Source organism: Xyrauchen texanus, chromosome 16 (genome assembly GCF_025860055.1).
Source record: "Xyrauchen texanus isolate HMW12.3.18 chromosome 16, RBS_HiC_50CHRs, whole genome shotgun sequence".
Taxonomy (NCBI): Eukaryota; Metazoa; Chordata; class Actinopteri; order Cypriniformes; family Catostomidae; genus Xyrauchen; species Xyrauchen texanus.
In genome coordinates, this window is record NC_068291.1 from 2,681,502 (window position 1) to 2,698,840 (window position 17,339).

Below are 17,339 nucleotides of genomic sequence, written 5' to 3' on the forward strand. Positions count from 1 at the left end.
CTGACAGCACTTATTATAATGCATTTATAAATGACTTATTAATGAAAATTAATATGAATATTAATTGCTAGCAGTTTTTTAATATAATTTGTTTGTGCCCCTCTTTGACCCTTAGAATTAAACAGGCCATTTATGCTTTTGTGCCTTCATAAAATGAGCAACAGTACAGCTGCGTTTTACACATGGGCTGCAGGTTTGCTGTCAAGTTCAATATAGTATTAAACTGCCTCATCCTTCAATAACAGCCTCTTTGCAAGTCTGCGTTTCATTCTGACAGAAGTGTTTTTCTCACAAGATCCCTTATAATATGTCCAGAGAAAGTACTGTGATATAATAAATTGGCAATTGCTGTATTGAAGTCATTTTCTGAATGTGAGTGCATTTAATCCAACCTTGAAAAAGATTGTCTGGACCTTCCCACAATCCTTCCCAGTCTCTTCTTCAACAGAAGAAAAGAGAATGTCTTTGGAGGGAACGCGAGCATATGCGATGCGCTTGTTGTTGCTCATCATCCATATGTAAATATCTGGAATGCTATGTTGCGGCTATGATGAAAAAAGAACATCTCATGAGTATTTTATAATAATATGAATTTATCGATACAACCACTTAATCAAGTTCAGTAATTTTTCATTCAGCTTTTGTGCACTACCTCATCAGACAGGAATCTTAGCTTTTGGAGGAAGTTGTGTGCCAGTTTTATTTTGTCTCTCACGTTGCTTTTTTTAACCTGCGATCGCATCATTTTGGCTTGTTGGCCCATGTTTTCCTGAGGATATAATTATGAACTTCAGAAACAGACACAATATTGATAAATACAAATACAGCATCAGATTTTAACAATCAATGCCAATTGTATGTAACGTCATGGTTACTGTTGTAACCTCCATTCCCCGAGGGAAGGAATGAGCTGTTGTGTTGAACGAAGTGACACAAGGGGTCTTCCTGGTACGCCAAACGTATCTCTGAACCAGAGAGAAGGCCAATGTCAAGTTGGCAGACAGAATTTGCATGCCCCACCCCGGACATACAGGTATAAATGGAAGAAGGGCAGCGAGTGCCAGTCAGGATTTTGCACTAAGGCCGAAAATAAGGTACGGTCGTTTACAGTGGTAGGTCTAGTGCTGTGGCAGGAGGGACACAACATCTCGTTCCTTCCCTCGGGAACAGAGATTACAACAGTAACCATGACATTCCCCTTCTGTCACTCACTCGACGTTGTGTCGAATCAAGTGACACAAGGGGTCACATATAAAAACAGCACGCACTGACCATGTTACGTGAACTGCCGAGACAGGTGCAACAAGGCTACTGCGTGCTAGAGGCAACTGTGTCTGCTGCAAGCAGCCCTCCCCAATGCCCCCAAAGAGGTGTCACATACAGACCGTAGGTTCCCCGCACCCCTGAGGGGGGGAACAGGCGCTACATGACTAGCCTGGGAGCAAGCCCAGACGTGAAGCGGCTGGGGCAAACTTAACGCTATGAAATGTGTCGGGGAAGGTGGTCTTTCCCGGTCCGATTCTTTCAGGGGGAAAAGACCCTGTGGAGGCCACATCCTGCCCAGTCTAGGGGGAGGTAACATGTGGCAAATACACCACGAGGGTTGTGAAGCGGTACGTGTAAAATGGCACGGTGGTAGGTCCAGCCTAATGAGGGGGGACTCTACGAGCACGGTGACCGGGGCAGCGGGGCTGCCCAAGGGAAACACGGGTCCGCCGACTGGGGGACCATACCGCGGGAAATACATCACAGGGAGTTTGCCTGAAAAGGGAACTAAGCCTGTGGAGCCCATCCCCAGTACAGAGCACCTGTGACTCATAGAGAAGGCTAGGAAGGAGCGACGCTTAGTGGCTAACCTGAGATAGAAGGTGCACTGGATCAACTTGGTGAAGGGCGCTGCGTGCAAGCGGAACACCCGGTCGGTTGTGCCGTGTTACCAAGTTCTACAGGCTCGGACCTGACAAAACACGGGACGAAACCGACTCAACCCTGAGATTGTAAAATCTGTCAAATGTATTGCCCAGCTCGCTGCTCTGCAGATGTCTGCTAAGGAGGTGTCATGGGCCAGTGCCCACGAGGATGCCACACTTCTCGTAGAGTGTGCTTGAACCCGCAAGGGGGCCTGGGTGATAAGCTAAGGAAATAGCATCAACGACCCAGTGAGCTAACCTCTGTTTGGAGATGAATTTCCGTTTCCGTCGTCTGCCGAAGCAGACAAAGAGCTGCTCAGAACATCTAGTTCATCAGTCTCCGGGCGCCTTTCAGGAACCTGATAATCAAGTCATGCTTACCTAGGGACTTGCCATCTACTGCGTCATGCGCCATCTACATACACCTTCAAGGTGGAGGGGGACAGCCTCCCCTCCAGCATCTCCTGCCGGAATGAAATCACAGACTGAACTGCGCACCTCTGCGGGTCTTCGGCTTGAGAAGAACACCAAATCTTGAACAAGCATCATTTTAGGGCGTAAAGTTGCCTGGTGGAGGAAGCTCTGGCTTGGTTGATCATATCTACGACTGCAGGTGGTAGATCCACTAGATCTTCTGCATCCCGTCCAGGGGCCAGACGTGGAGGTTCCAGAGGTCTGGGTGCGGGTGTCAGAGGGTGCCCCGTCCCTGAGAAGAAGGTCCTTCCTCAGGGGAATTTTCCAGGGAGGTGCTGTTGCGAGGAGCATAAGATCCAAAAACCAGGCCCGGGTGGCCCAGTAAGGGGCCACCAGGATGACCTGTTCCTCGTCATCCCTGATCTTGCACAGCACCGGTGCAAGAAGGCTCACTGGGGGAAATGCGTACTTGCGCAACCCCCGGGGCCAGCTGTGTGCCAGTGCGTCTGTCCCGAGAGGAGCTCCTGTCAGGGAGTACCAGAACGGGCAATGGGAGTTGTCTTGGGAGGCAAAGAGATCTATCTGTGCCTTGCCGAATTGGTCCCATATCAGCTGGATCACCTGGGGGTGGAGCCTCCACTCTCTGCTGGGTGAAACCTGCCACAACAGCGTTGCATACTTGAGGAGCAGGGCCGTGATCTCTGCTTATATAGCACTGGCTTTCTCGCCACGCACGGAAGTGGAGCGAACACAGCTGAAACAAGGTGGGAGCCAGGCGAACTGAATCGTGTAGCCGAGTCGGATGGTCCTGGCCAGCCAGCGCGATGGATTGGGAAGTGAAAGCCACGCATCCAAACTCCGTGCGAGGGGCACTAACGGTCCGGGGAGCCAGGACTGTCGTGAGAATGGCATGCACCGGCTGGATGACCCAGGGAGTGAGGAAATCGCTCTTTATTGAGAATGTGGGTGCCGCAGCCTGAAGGCGGTGCGGCAAATGAAACAAGGATTCTCCACCAGCCCTCCACCGGGGGACGGAGTGGTCTTGGTACCAGCTCCGGAGCGAACATCTGACTGCCTGGGTCACCCGTCTCAGGAGCGCTTCGGAGCTTTCCTGGTCCTGGAAGGGGTCCTGGAGACGGGGGGCGTACGCAGCCTGTGAGGTGCTCGACGCTGGAGCTGAGAGCTGGGCCCAGGTTGAGGCAGAGCTACCTGTTGTTTAGCCGCAGGGGGGATGCCCTCGGCGAGCAGGCGGGTGCACTGGTTTGGCGGTGCTGCAGCAAGATGTGCCATGGGAGGAAAGAACGACGCGGGAGCAGAAAGTGGCTTTCTCTTGTGAGAAAAGCCGCGACCGCAATGTTGCCATGGCTATGTTCTCGCACTGAGAACATGTACCATTCATAAAAGGCTGCCTGCGTGTGATCGCAGCCCAGGCACGTGAGGCAGCTTTTATGACTGTCAGAAGTGGAGAGAAATCAACCACATCCAGGAACTAGACAGAGGCGGAAAGACATCTTTAAAAAGACGCGTCCTGAAAAGGACGTTCAACGCCTGCTGTGCATTGCTCTTTTATGAGTGGGAACTCAAAATCTTTTAGAGGAAATAAACTCTTTTTAGGAGGAGAAACACACTTTCAGGCAATGAAAGTGCTGTCGAAGCACCTAGGGGCGTAGACTGCACAGCGTGCAGAGAGAGAGAACGCCAGCTGGAAACGTGCCTTAGATCCAACAGCAGTACTTATTGAAAGAAGAGGTGAGTGAAACAGTGGTGAACTCAGCTTGCTGTTGCCCAACCGTTCGGCTCCGAAGAAAAATTCTGACTGGCACTCGCTGCCCCGCTTCCCTTTATACCTATATATGTCCGGGGCGGGCCATGCAAATTCTGTCTGCCAACTTGACATTGGCCTTTTCTCAGGTTCAGAGGTACGTTTGGTGTCCCAGGAAGACCCCTTGTGTCACTTCATTCCACGCATCGTCGAGTGAGTGACAGAAGGGGAACAGAACCTCGTGGAAGTTTTACCAGTTCATGCATGCAAGACTTCAGCCTCTCACGATCCAGTTTTGTCCTCCCAGTCGGGTTCTGGTCATTGTTTGCCAGTGTTACAAAGGTACTGAAAAGTTAAGCAATTATGTGACTTAAAAAATATAAAACATTTTACATGTTACTTTTTTTACTTTTTTTATTTTATCCCCTTTTCTATCCAATTTGGAATGCCCAAGTCCTCATGGTGGTGTAGTGACTCGCCTCAATCCGGATGGCGGAGGATAAATCTCAGTTGCCTCTGCATTTTAGACCATCAATCCGCGCCTCTTATCACGTGGCTTGTTGAGTGTGTTACCACGGAGACATAGCGCATGTGGAGGCATCACGCTATTCTCCGTGGCATCCACGCACAACCACACTCCCCACCGAGAGCGAGAACCACATTATAGCGACCACGAGGAGGTTACCCCATTTGACTCTACCCTCCTAGCAACTGGGCCAATTTGGTTGCTTAGGAGACCTGACTGGAGTCACTCAGCACGCCCTGGATTCGAACTCATGACTCCAGGTGTGATAGTCAGCGTCAATACTCGCTGAGATACCCAGACCCCCTTAAATTTTTACTTTTAAAAATATAAAAATGCTGAAGTTTTGTGGTAATGGTTTCTGTGTCATTTAATGTAATATCATTGCACCACACCACCTATATAATCACAATGAAATACTGATATTAACTGTAAAAGAAACTAAACTAATTTCAGTCTCCTGTTAAATATATCAGTAGTAATTCATGTCACACAAACCTGCAGCCATTGCTCAGCTCCTCCAGGACACCTCTGAGTCTGCGCTCTGGATAAGCTTTCTCTGTTTGAATGATCTCCTGAACATCATTTAATCCTTCTTCCTATAGGGAACATACAGTATAGATTCAGATGTATTTTTCTACCTGAACTCCTGGGAAATTTCTGCAAATCCTGAAATACATTGCATGTAAAATTACTACTAAAGGTGGTAAGAAGTTGTTTTTTTTACTTCCATTAAGATGTATGAGAAGTATGGAGACTCTTCAAGGACAGGGAAGGAATTTGTTTTCTGAAACTGATTTGTGTTCCTTGCAGAATGCTTTGCATCCCCTCATGATATTTTTGTGTTCCCTCACTATTATTTTGGGTTCCCTCGCAATAAATTAACCATGGTTTTACAATAGTAATCATAGATGAACTAAGGTATTTCTAGAAAAAACATTGTAGCTATGGTTTTACTATAATAACTATAGTTCAACTATTTTATGTTTAGTAAAACAATATCCACAAATTGACCATGGTTTTACTAGAGTAACCATATTTTAACCATGATTTTCAAAGGGAAACCACAGTAATAATAAATAAAAATAAAAATAAAATGTCAATCGTATTTACTATACTACAAATACCATAGTTCACCGATGTTACTGTTGTTAAAACCATGGTTTCAGCCCCCCAAAACACAATATATTTATAGTAAAACCATAGTTGATTTAATTGTGAGAGAATGCAGAACTATTTCAGAAAATAAATTCACTCCCTGTCCTCTAAGCAGGTCTCTAGTAAAGATTATAAGTGAAATACTTTTCAGTATACATTTTGGGATCAGTATTCGATATTGGTATCATGTGGTCACATAAAGGCCAATTCACACTGCCCCAACAAACTCCAAAAAACTCTCAAAAACATTCTAAAGTTGGCTGTTGAGGATCTTAACTGTCATTGTCAAACTGCCCCAAACCTTTTCTACTGGGGGCCAAATGCAAAAAGAAATAAGGTGTCGTGTGCCGCACTGTTGTATTAATAATAAAGATACAAAAAAATACTATATGCCACTATTGCATCATCTTTATATGTATGCTTAATATTAAGCAAGTTTAATTCGATTTTGTGTTAATAAAGGATATTTCTCTCACCAAGAAAGCTTGTACAGAACAGTGATGCAGGGTTAGAAATTAAGCTCAGGGCAAAAATGCCAACAAAAATGACAAAAAATGCAGTAAAGTTCAAATGTGGGGGCAAACAATGCCCTGGTTTCTGTTTTTTTTTTAATGTATACCATCTGATATAATTCTTTAAATTCTAATTTAAGAGCAGCATTACACACTATCACATAAAATATGTTTTGCATAAAAGAATGACACAGTGCATTGTATATTTAGAAAAAATGCCCTCATAAACATAAAAATTCCCCTGAAAATGTTATCCGTAGAGCAATAAAATTATGGAAAAGTGACCATGCAGTAATGTAACAAATATTATACTGGGTAAGAGCTTATTACTTTCAATGCCATTAGATTTTACGTTTTTATTTTCTGACGTCCATTCAGTGTCACTGCAAAGCACAATTAGTTTTGTGTGTGACACATAACAATAATCAGAATATGTTACATTCTCCTGCTATGACGTGATTCAAGGAATTACTCTTTATTTATTAGTAATTCAACCATAGTTTCTGTTCTCTTGTTACTTGTGTAACAAAATTGATCAAAACGATTGCGCTTCCTTTATTTGGTTGAAACGTAAGTGTGAGCTGAGCGTGCGCAGTACAAGCAGAGATGCGCGAGTGTTTTGAGCGCTCTCTCTCTTATGTCCTTACTCTGAAATGATGCTGAGAAGTCTGTGAATCATTGTTCTTGTTTCAATGAAACATCAAAATTCACAACAATTAATATAATAAACATCCTAGCACTGCAGAATACATATGAGTGTGCTCGGCTTGGCTCGGCACAAATATTGCTAAAGGAGCATGGATGGATGTCCTCATCCCTTTGCCCATGTTAGCAAGCAAATACATGTGCTTTTGCTGTCAGTGTTTATTGTTTTCTTGTGATACCTAATAGATAATTGTGCTTCACTGGTGTTGGTGTGAATTCTGCACCACCAATTGCAGTAATATTATATAACTCATGGCTGATTTATTACCAATTTATCTGCAATGTTGTCCATGATGTTGGCATTATAAAGTCGCCTTCTCTGATCTTGCCACCAGCTCTTGATAGAGATACAGGGTTTTCTCTCAAAATAAGGGAGATGGAAATAGTTTCTGCAAAATGAAAAGAATAGATATTGTATGTACATTTTTGGAAAAATGCAAAAAATAGATTGGTTCTGTATCAGCACAATCATTCGAGTAACTGAACCTGTCAGTGATGACAGGTTTCATTGGAGGTGTTGTGGACACTGATGTCATCTCTCCATCAACATCCTCCTCTTCATCACTAGAGCCGTGAATGAGCTCTGACTCCTCATCTCCATCTCCTCCTTTCTTCTTCTTGGTTTTTGGTTTGGTTGGAGTGTCAAGTTCACTGCCATAGTTTCCTTGTGTTGAGAGAAGAGTGTGATCCTGTAGTATCTGATATTCCCTTTATAATTGAATGAATGGCTTCAATAATGATTACTGGACTGGATCTGTTTCACTGAGATAATCAGGCTTTTCTTTAGTTCAGCATTACCCAGTGAATGTTTTGAATATTCCTGTACAATTTAAATGTATATGTTTTCCAGATGATTTTCTAACCACTGGCATAGATTTATGTAGAGATGGAAGGAACTTGTCTCTACCAAATTTCAGAAAATTGGAAATGTCTCGACCAACATTTGGGCTATATTCCCCAAACAAATTAGGGTGCCTACACAATCCAGAAGAGCGTTTGATTGAATGCATCAGCTCTGTTTTGAGGGCTGAAATCCCTTTTGAGTATGAAATCAAGCGGGGATACAGCGAATTGGATCTCCAAAGATTTACAGTCATTTAATGAATCGATTAAAATTGCTCCAAAACCACAAATACAATAATGCACAATGAGTCACATTTTCTTTTTTGTCAAAGTTTTAGAAATGCACTTAAAAACGTGAAACATTTGGGTGGAAACCCATCTAATGTTAGGTTTTTAAAACTGGACCTATCTCTCTGAAATTCCCATTAGTCAATGGATGCTTATGTCAGAGTGCGTTGCAACAAAAGTTTAAATGTTCCTTATATCAATCATCATTCAAACAGAACATATAGACAAATTATGGTGAAAGATTTCCTTCTGTGTAATAAAAGTCTTGGATGTACAAACTGTAAAGCCATTTATGTACTTGCCCTTATATTTACAGTGAAATACCATATAAGCACAGGTAAGACCATGGATGGCCCTTATTACTTTACTTAGGTCAATGTAATGTAGCTAGTCTTTTTTAAAAACAAAATAAATATTTTGTTATTAAATAAGTAGTAGCCTAAACACATTTAGTAACTTTAACTACAATTTCCATAGTTGTAATACAAATAAAGTCTAACAGGTTCTACCTAATAGATTATTTAATATGAAACTATAAACAATTTTGTCAAAATACCATATTTACTGTTACTACTGTAAATTCATGGTGAATTTTACTAAGGGTGGTGATGTGTAATTTGAAATATGTTTTAGTTTGGCACATGGCACATTGTTTTCTCCTCAGTGTTGTTCATCTCAATAGCATCTCAGTAGCACTTTAAACACCAAATTCTCACTAGAATTCACATGGTTTGCATCATTTTTGTGATCTGTGACGCAATATTGATGGAAGCCCGGTTCTTGCATGCGCTTCAGAGTACACTAGGTTCACTCGCTTCACTAGCTGTGTTTCCATTAAAAAATTGTATCATATTTAAGGGTATTTCTAAAAAATTGACTAAAGAAAATGTGAACGAATGCACGTTTCCATCCACTAAATCATGTGCTTTATCTTGAGGGAGCCCTCATGATAGAACAGCTGAATGGCCTCCTTGCTTCGAGGATAGTTGTATTTTCGGTATTGTAGCAAATGTAGAAAATTTTTTAAATGCTGCCAAGAGATGGTGCAGAATTAGTGTAATATCTCATATAATGAGGGATGAAATGGCTGCTATGCCCATACACTACCAGCCCACATGTACCTGGGAGTGCCCACGTTCAAAACTGTTGTGGCGTTTTGTGAGGTCCTACTTTAACAACCATCTGTGGCCTATATAGCTCAAAAACATTAACGCCTATTTTTACAACGACGCATCCTTGGCACAGCTCACTGGTGCTCAGTTTGTACTCAGTGTGAGAGCACGACAAACAAGACCTACTGTAAATATTCCTGAAAACCAAAGGGGATCCATTTGGACTATTTTAAATATTTTTTGTATTTAAAAATACAGACATACGTTTTTGACCACTTGATACATATCTCGAGCCACTTTTAAAAGACAGGCTGTACAAATGCATCATGAACGCATTCTTTCACCCATCTGCGCTATTTTAAATTATTTATGTATGAAATAATGTGCTGGATGGACGTGTTTGACAGTTTAGATGCATTTCCGACAATGTGCATTTCAGAACAGGAGGATACTGTCTATTGATTATTGAATGGGACTTTTACTAGAGTGGAAGTTCACAGCTGCGAGTGCAGAGACGCTGTCACAGACCGTCACTCAATCACTGCTGCAGCATCAAGCTCTTGAAAGTGAAACACTTTCTTCACTCTGCAGAGTGAAAAAATAGTTTCATCATGCAGTGCCTTCATTTAACACCAAGACAAGCTGATATTTCAAGATTAAAATCACAGCTCCAATTTAAGGCAGCACGCTGAGGTAAGTTTTGGCTCTAATGCTAACGTGGGCTTTTCTGTTTAATGCGATATTCATTTTCAGGGTGATTATGTAAGTGAGCTCTGATGACATCAGTTTTTAAGTGTACGTTTTTAAATCAGTGCAGCAATATATCAGTGGGCTTTGTCCTGTGTCCCGCCTGTCATGAGCTATATTTACGCATTTACCCCATGCACTTGCGGAGGTACTGTAAACAATCGCAGCTACTTTAGGTGGATTAACTGTATAAATCCATGTAAACATCCAAGTTAAGTGTAAATAAATACCTTTTGCTCTGCCACACGCATGAGAGATGTGCCGATCGTTTAGCGAAGAGAGTGGCTGTGTCCGAAATCATTCACTCATTCACTATTTCCTATATAGTGAATGGCAGTTTGTGCACTATATCCCAGCAGTAAGTGAATTCGGACCCTGGCATACACACCGAGTGTCGGAGCTCAGAGGCTGTCGCAGAAACAATGTCACATGTGAAATGATAAAATACTAGGGCCTTACTTGTTATTCTTATTAAATAATACATTAATAAAATAAATCTTCATTCTGTTTGTCATTTTTTATATATACTGTGTGTTAATATAAAGAGTAAATGCATTTTATCAAATAAAGAGTACATTTTAAAATCTGTATGTTTTGCCTCTCTATAAGTTATTATGTTATTTTAATCAAGTAATTATTTGTCAAAAATTTATTTCATACATTCAGCATGAAATAAAACATTACAGGAGTGAAGGAAGCAGTAAACTCCCAGCTTGTACGTCTTCCCCGTGGTAGATTGTGGGAAATTAACCATTGCTGAGTCTACATCAAATGTACACTTGAAATTAGAGTGCATTGTGGGTAGTGAGTGAACAAAAGTTGGGAACAAGTGGCTCACTCAGAATTCAGACACTCCTACCAAATGGCAGACACTCAATGTAGTGAGTTCTCCACAACCAGATGCCCTACGCACTAGGCTGCGTACTCTGCGTTTAGAGAGCGGCTATACTGCTGTACAGAACTCATTTCTTTTGACATTGAAATCTGTACCTACACTGAAATAATAATCCACACAGGACTTTAAAAGCTATGAAATAGTGAAAGTAGGCATTAATAAAACATGATCTTGCTTTGGTTTATATTTCAGCATTATATATATATATATATATGTCCTTGTGGGAAGTTTTCATGTTTTCACTGTAATAATTACTATGTTTCCAAGCCTCTCTTCTTATTGACAAATTCATCCAGATCTGACAAGAGCCCTTAAAGGGATAGTTCACCCAAAAATTACAATTCTCATTATTTACTCACCCTCATGCCACCCCCAGATGTATATGACTTTCTTTCATCTGCTGAACTCAAATGAAGATTTTTAGAGGAATTTCTCAGCTCTGTAGGTCATGGTGCAAAATGGAACGGGACATCAGTTTTCTGTCTGCGCAACGCAACGCACCACAATTGCTTTTGATGCAACATGAAGCTCACATCCGGTGTAGACAGGGTCTGAGTGTTAACAGTTCTGCTTGAGATGAACAGTTTAATATATTCAGATGCAATGTGTTGGATGTGCGTTATGTGCAGGGTTTGGGAATAACGCAATAAATGTAACGGGATAATGTATCTAATATACAAAAATAAATAACTGTATTCCACTACAGTTACAATTTAAATAATTGGTAATTAGAATCCAGTTCTAATTCAATTCAAAAAGTATTTTGATTACTGAAGAGATTACTTTGCATTTTATTGTCATTTGTTTCATTTCATATTTAGTCCTTTCAGATGAAAAACATTTATACACTAAATGATGTGATCCAAAGTGCATTTGAACAGTGGTGAAACACTTTCTGATGATGTGTTACATTCATACGAGCAGATATAGAAGTACGTTTGAAGTAAGTTTGGAGCAGAAGAAATAGAAATAAACCTTGTGTAAATTGTCAGCTTTACGCTAAGCTAAAATACTATTTCTAGCCATTTTACATGCACATGTGACCAGACACCATCATATTTTTTTCTCAAGAAAATTCACGTTAGATCAGAATTTCTTTTTTTCTAGTAAGACTTTTGATATTAGGACAAAAACATATTCTTGCTAATAATTTTTGTATTGTTTTAATGTAAAAATATCTCAAAATCCTTAAAACAAGATCAGTTTGATTAATCTTGTTTTAGAAACAACACTGCATCAGATATTTGGGTTTTTCAGAGAATGTATTTTTAACATGTGTATTTTGTCTAAATGTACTTTACAAGTTTTTATAGTCAAAACAAGTTAAAAATCTACAAGTGCTGAAGACGTAATCCAAAGTATTTAGAATACATGTATTCTGTAATCTGTAGTGGAATACATTTCAAAAGTAACCCTCACAACCCTGGTTGTGTGTGACGCCTGAAATATAGTTTTATAATGTTGTGGAGCTTGTTCGTTCTCTTCAGATTGAGTTTAAAAAAAATTCTGAATTTGAGGGGCTGTATGATGTTAGCCAATTAAAACAGTGGGTGTTTACGTTGAAGTATTAAGGAAATGCTTATGCCAAACCCTAGTATTTCAGACACAGGGCAAGGGACAAGGGCAAGTATAAAATGATCATGTATAGCTCAATTATGAAAAATCGTTACTATCATTATCAGTGGACCACAGGGGCAGACAATAAAACTATAAAAAAAATAGCATTTAATGACCCTTTTAAAAATCTGGTGATCATTGGTGTCCTGTTACTTTTCCCGTAACTAAAATAATATCTTTAAAAAAAAAACAATTGTGAATAACCAGCCACACTCTGACTCCTTAAGCCTGACATTGCAACATTGGCTCATGTAGTAAGTTTTGCAAATGTATTTTGCAATTCTGTTTGGTTCCACAGGTAGTGCAGAAATTACACACTTCACCTTTATGGGTTAAATCAAAGAACAAGTATAGATTTATAGGCTTTTTACCTATTGTAACCTCAAAGTTGATGGGTTTGTCTCCAATCTTCCTGTCAATCATGGTGGCCTCAAGAAAACATCCAAATAGAAAGAATTCCTCAATCTTTCCAGTGGCATTCTAGAAAAAAAAAAAAAGAAACAAATTATTAAAAAAGTATGTTTTGAGTGCACAGGGGTTTCCTTTAGATACAAACTGATTGTTTTTTAACAGCATCTCACGCATAATATAGCGTAACTCAAACTCTGCTGTAGATGATTGTCTTGTACACAAATAACTACAATGTGTTTTACTGCTAAATGAATAATGTAGGACACTAAATAAAGACAATTAATAATTCACAGTAATTGCCCTGTCACAACCTCCTTTATTAATGGATCACTTACATCTGAGATGTTGGGTATCCCCTCCACCTGTACATCTGTGGAGCTCATGATATCAGGAGAGGAGGTGTCAAGTATCTCCATGGCCAGACTGATCAACAGTCGAGCACGGAACGACACCCCTTCCCCAAGTCCTTCATTCAGGTCCTGGTACTCGTCCATGAGAGTGTAGCTCCGTGTGGAACCATACATGTTGACCCAAGCTGGCCCCAGAGTGGGAAGAAAGCCTAATAATGAGAGAAAAAAGACATTCTTTATCGATTCACTTGTTTCATAGTTTCCACACTTTTTGACCAATACATTTCCATGACACTTTCTTAAGTTTTGAAGTCATTTATGTTTGCTGGAGAATTATATATTTTTCTTAATAATGTAGTGCAATAGAGATTACACAAACAAAAATGTTTACTTGTTGATTAAATATTTTAGAACTGAACAACTGAAATTCACAAATAAATACTTCCATGACTTTTAGAGATTTTATACATTTTTATGACTTTTCCAGGCCCAGAAATCACAATATTTCCAGATTTTCCACAACCATGTTAAACCCGTTGTATATTTTATGATCTCTAGCGATGGCTATGGAGGGATATTTCCTTCAAAATTAAATAGTCTTGTAAAATGTGGCAATTAATTAATAACAATACAATAAAATGTACATTTTGTGCTGTAATTATTTTAAATATAAATTACAAAATACACCTTGAAATTTAAATAGACAATTTTGACCAAATTTGTGAGAAAATCCGGGTGGTGGAGGACGAGTCTCAGTTACCTCCACTTCTGAGACCGTCAATCCGCGCATCTGATCACGTGACTCGTTGTGCATGACACCACAGAGACTCACAGCATGTGGAGGCTCATGATAATCTCCATGATCCACACACAACTCACCACACGCCCCATTGAGTGCGAGAACCACTCATCATGACCATGAGGAGGTTACCCCATGTGACTCTACACTCCCTAGCAACCGGGCCAATTTGGTTGCTTAGGAGACCTGGCTGGACTCACTCAACATGCCCTGGATTTGAACTCTTGACTCAAGAAGTTATAGTCTGCGTCAATACTCGCTGAGATACCCAATTGATTGAATTTATATTTATTGATTGTTACATATTATTTTGTAATTGAGTGTTTCTTAAACTTTGGGCAGTTTTACAGTAGCACTGTGGACTTCTAGAAAGTAAAGTATTGTTAAAACTGTTTTTAAATAAAATGGCTGACTCTAACATTTTATTTATCCTAAATACACACAATTAAGTAATTTAATCTCAAGTATGCGTTTTACTGACACTTTTGTCCACTTGGTTAACAAGTACACTAACTTTTAATAAAAGTTTATTAGGGGCAAAAATTGTTTGGTGTGGTGGAATTGATGGCACAACTGTGGGACAGTCATTTTGAAACATTTATAGAAATCCTTTTCACACAATAATTATTGAGATGAGGTTTGTGTTTATGTCACTCTTTTTTTAGATGACCATCATTTTAAATTTAATAATTTGTATTCTTTTAATGGATTTTCATAGTTTAATATTGAAAGTCCGGGTCTGGGACAAGGCTAAAACAGTGAAATCTATACATAAAATACATTTGAAAAGTACCAAAAATAAATAATGAAGGAATTGTAAAAAGTGTACAGTTTTAATGTGACCTTCTTATAACAAATACAGTATATATATATAATTTTTTTTTTAAACCTTTTAGATTGAATAAAAATCAATCTGTGGGACATGTAATTCTAACCCTTACATGAATTTAAAAGAAACACCTAATTATTTTACCCATTATTATATCACATGAAGTCCTCTTTGCAGCCTGAACTTGTTCAGAACATTTTTGTGACAACTGCGCTAATAACAAGCTAGATGCAGTGCAAGGAATGAAACAGAACACAGGTGTCTTAACATGCATTTTTGAAACTTGATGTTCTTTTTAACTTGACACAATATCTAAAAAATGTGCCGGTCCTGCACAAAACATGGGTTGCAGTCAAATTCGTCCATCCAGCATGTGTTTTTTCTTTGTGTCATCTTGGACTTACACTGACACCTAGCGGTTTGGATGCAGCATCATTTAAAATCAATAGCGTTCAGTTTCAGATGACATTGTAGAAATGTATTATTCAGTCAGTCATGATTACTTTAATCAATTAATGAAAGTGTAAAATTACAGGACGTTACTGAGGTTAAGCGAGTAGTATTCGGCTGGTCATGTGATTCTAAAATGGCTGCCGACCCTCTCCATGTAGAATAAAACAGCTTTTATAAAGCTACTGAAATGACTGGAGTCTTCATTGTAATGTGAGTGCTTATGATTTCTAATATATATTGCAAAATTACATTTCATGCCTTTAGAAGTTCAACTTTTTTATGAAGAAAAATTTTATGAGTGCACCTTTAACATAGGATTTTGTTTTGTTTTTGAAAAACAGAGCAGACCCATGTAAATTGGTGTGAATGACCCCTAACTTGTCCTTTGGCGTGTGTCTGAGTAAGAGTGTGTGTGCAAAATTAGGTTGGCCTGTTTCTTTTTCCATTAATTACAAACCCAAACTTGAAAAACTGACCTGAACATGGTGGTTTTTCTAGTGCTGTTAGGCCTGGGTCGGGTTGCACACCTCTATTGCAACATTTCATGATGTATTATTTAATGAAATTATTTAATTTATATCCCTCAATAGATGGTCTTTGTATGTAAGAATCTGAGACAAAATATAACGTACTAAAACCTCGTGGAGAAATATCTTTAAGACAGGCTACATATTTCTTTGCTGATATTTATATATATAAAAACTATTACCTTTGTCTCCATCATTAGCAATCTTCTGGAGGTCAATGAAATGTGTTCCGATGGCCACATCATTTACTTTATCTGAGTCTCGGATCTGCAGCTTCATTCTCCGGCACAGAGGTGGAAACTGCTCAGTGAAAACGACCTGCTCATTCCAGATGGGCTCATAGCTGCTCTTCTGAATGGACGTTTTTCCCTATATTGTGGACAAATGAAAACTTCAGTTTTTGTAGTGAAAATGGAGGCTGGCGAATTTATCCAATTGTGAGAATTAGTGAAAGACCGATATATCAGACAGGAAGATGAATCGGCTGATAATCAATTGTTTTGTGTCTGGAGTTTAGTGACTTTTAGCTCATGTCTGTTAGCTTTCTAGCTAGTGTACTCCTCATAGTACAGTCCCTCTCTTTCTTCTAGGAAAACTGACCAAAATTCATCTTGCACTTTACAGATTTTTGTCCAATCCAATGCTCTTTCGAATGAGAATGTCCCTCCCCCAATACCACCTGAAACTTACTAGCAATTGAAAGTAGCAAATCATGGTTCATGGTAGGGATGTGCGAACAACTAATTTCACTGATGTTTAAACTAACATTTTGGAGTCAACTAGTTTAAAAAGTAAGAAACATTAAGAAAACTTATGCGACTCATTTAAAATACTTAATCTATTCCAACAGACAAATTCAACCCTAAGTTCCACTGAAAAGGGGCATTTACACTGTTGGCCAAAAGTTTTGAGTAATGTACAGATTTTACTGTTTTGGAAGGAAATTGGTACTTTAGTTCACCGAAGTTGCATTCAACTGATCACATTGTATAGTCAGGACATTACTGATGTAAAAAACAGCACCATCACTATTTGAAAAAAAGTCATTTTTGATCAAATCTAGACAGCAGCATCACTCCAACACCTCATCCTTGAGTAATCATGATAAATTGATAATTTGGTACTAGAAAGTCACTTGTCATTATATCAAACACAGATGAAAGCTATTTGGTTCATTAAATGAAGCTTAATATTGTCTTTGTGTTTGTTTATGAGTTGCCAGATTATGCAATAAACTGGCATGTTTTAAGGTCAACATTAGGTCAAAAATGCCAAAAAAGAAACAGCTTACTCTAGAAACTCATCAGTCAATCATTGTTTTGAGGAATGAAGGCTATACAATGCTTGAATATACAAAAACTGGAAGGCCCAGATGTACAACTAAACAAGAGGATAAGTACATCAGAGTCTCTAGTTTGAGAAATAGACGCCTCACATGTCCTCAGCTGACAGCTTCATTGAATTCTACCCGCTCAACACCAGTT

General features: G+C 39.5%; 1 protein-coding gene across 1 annotated transcript in view; it reads right to left on the reverse strand.

The window, feature by feature from the left end:
• LOC127657285 (otoferlin-like) overlaps positions 1–17,339 on the reverse strand; it is a 72,760-nt gene that overhangs the window by 45,518 nt on the left and 9,903 nt on the right. Inside the window, exons 9-17 of the mRNA XM_052146012.1 lie at positions 16,038–16,224; positions 13,233–13,456; positions 12,858–12,966; positions 7,471–7,648; positions 7,253–7,373; positions 5,108–5,208; positions 4,341–4,431; positions 653–769; positions 393–545 (exon numbers count right to left, since the gene is read on the reverse strand). Coding sequence (XP_052001972.1) covers positions 393–545; positions 653–769; positions 4,341–4,431; positions 5,108–5,208; positions 7,253–7,373; positions 7,471–7,648; positions 12,858–12,966; positions 13,233–13,456; positions 16,038–16,224 — 1,281 coding nt within the window. The remainder of the gene's footprint in view (positions 1–392; positions 546–652; positions 770–4,340; positions 4,432–5,107; positions 5,209–7,252; positions 7,374–7,470; positions 7,649–12,857; positions 12,967–13,232; positions 13,457–16,037; positions 16,225–17,339) is intronic.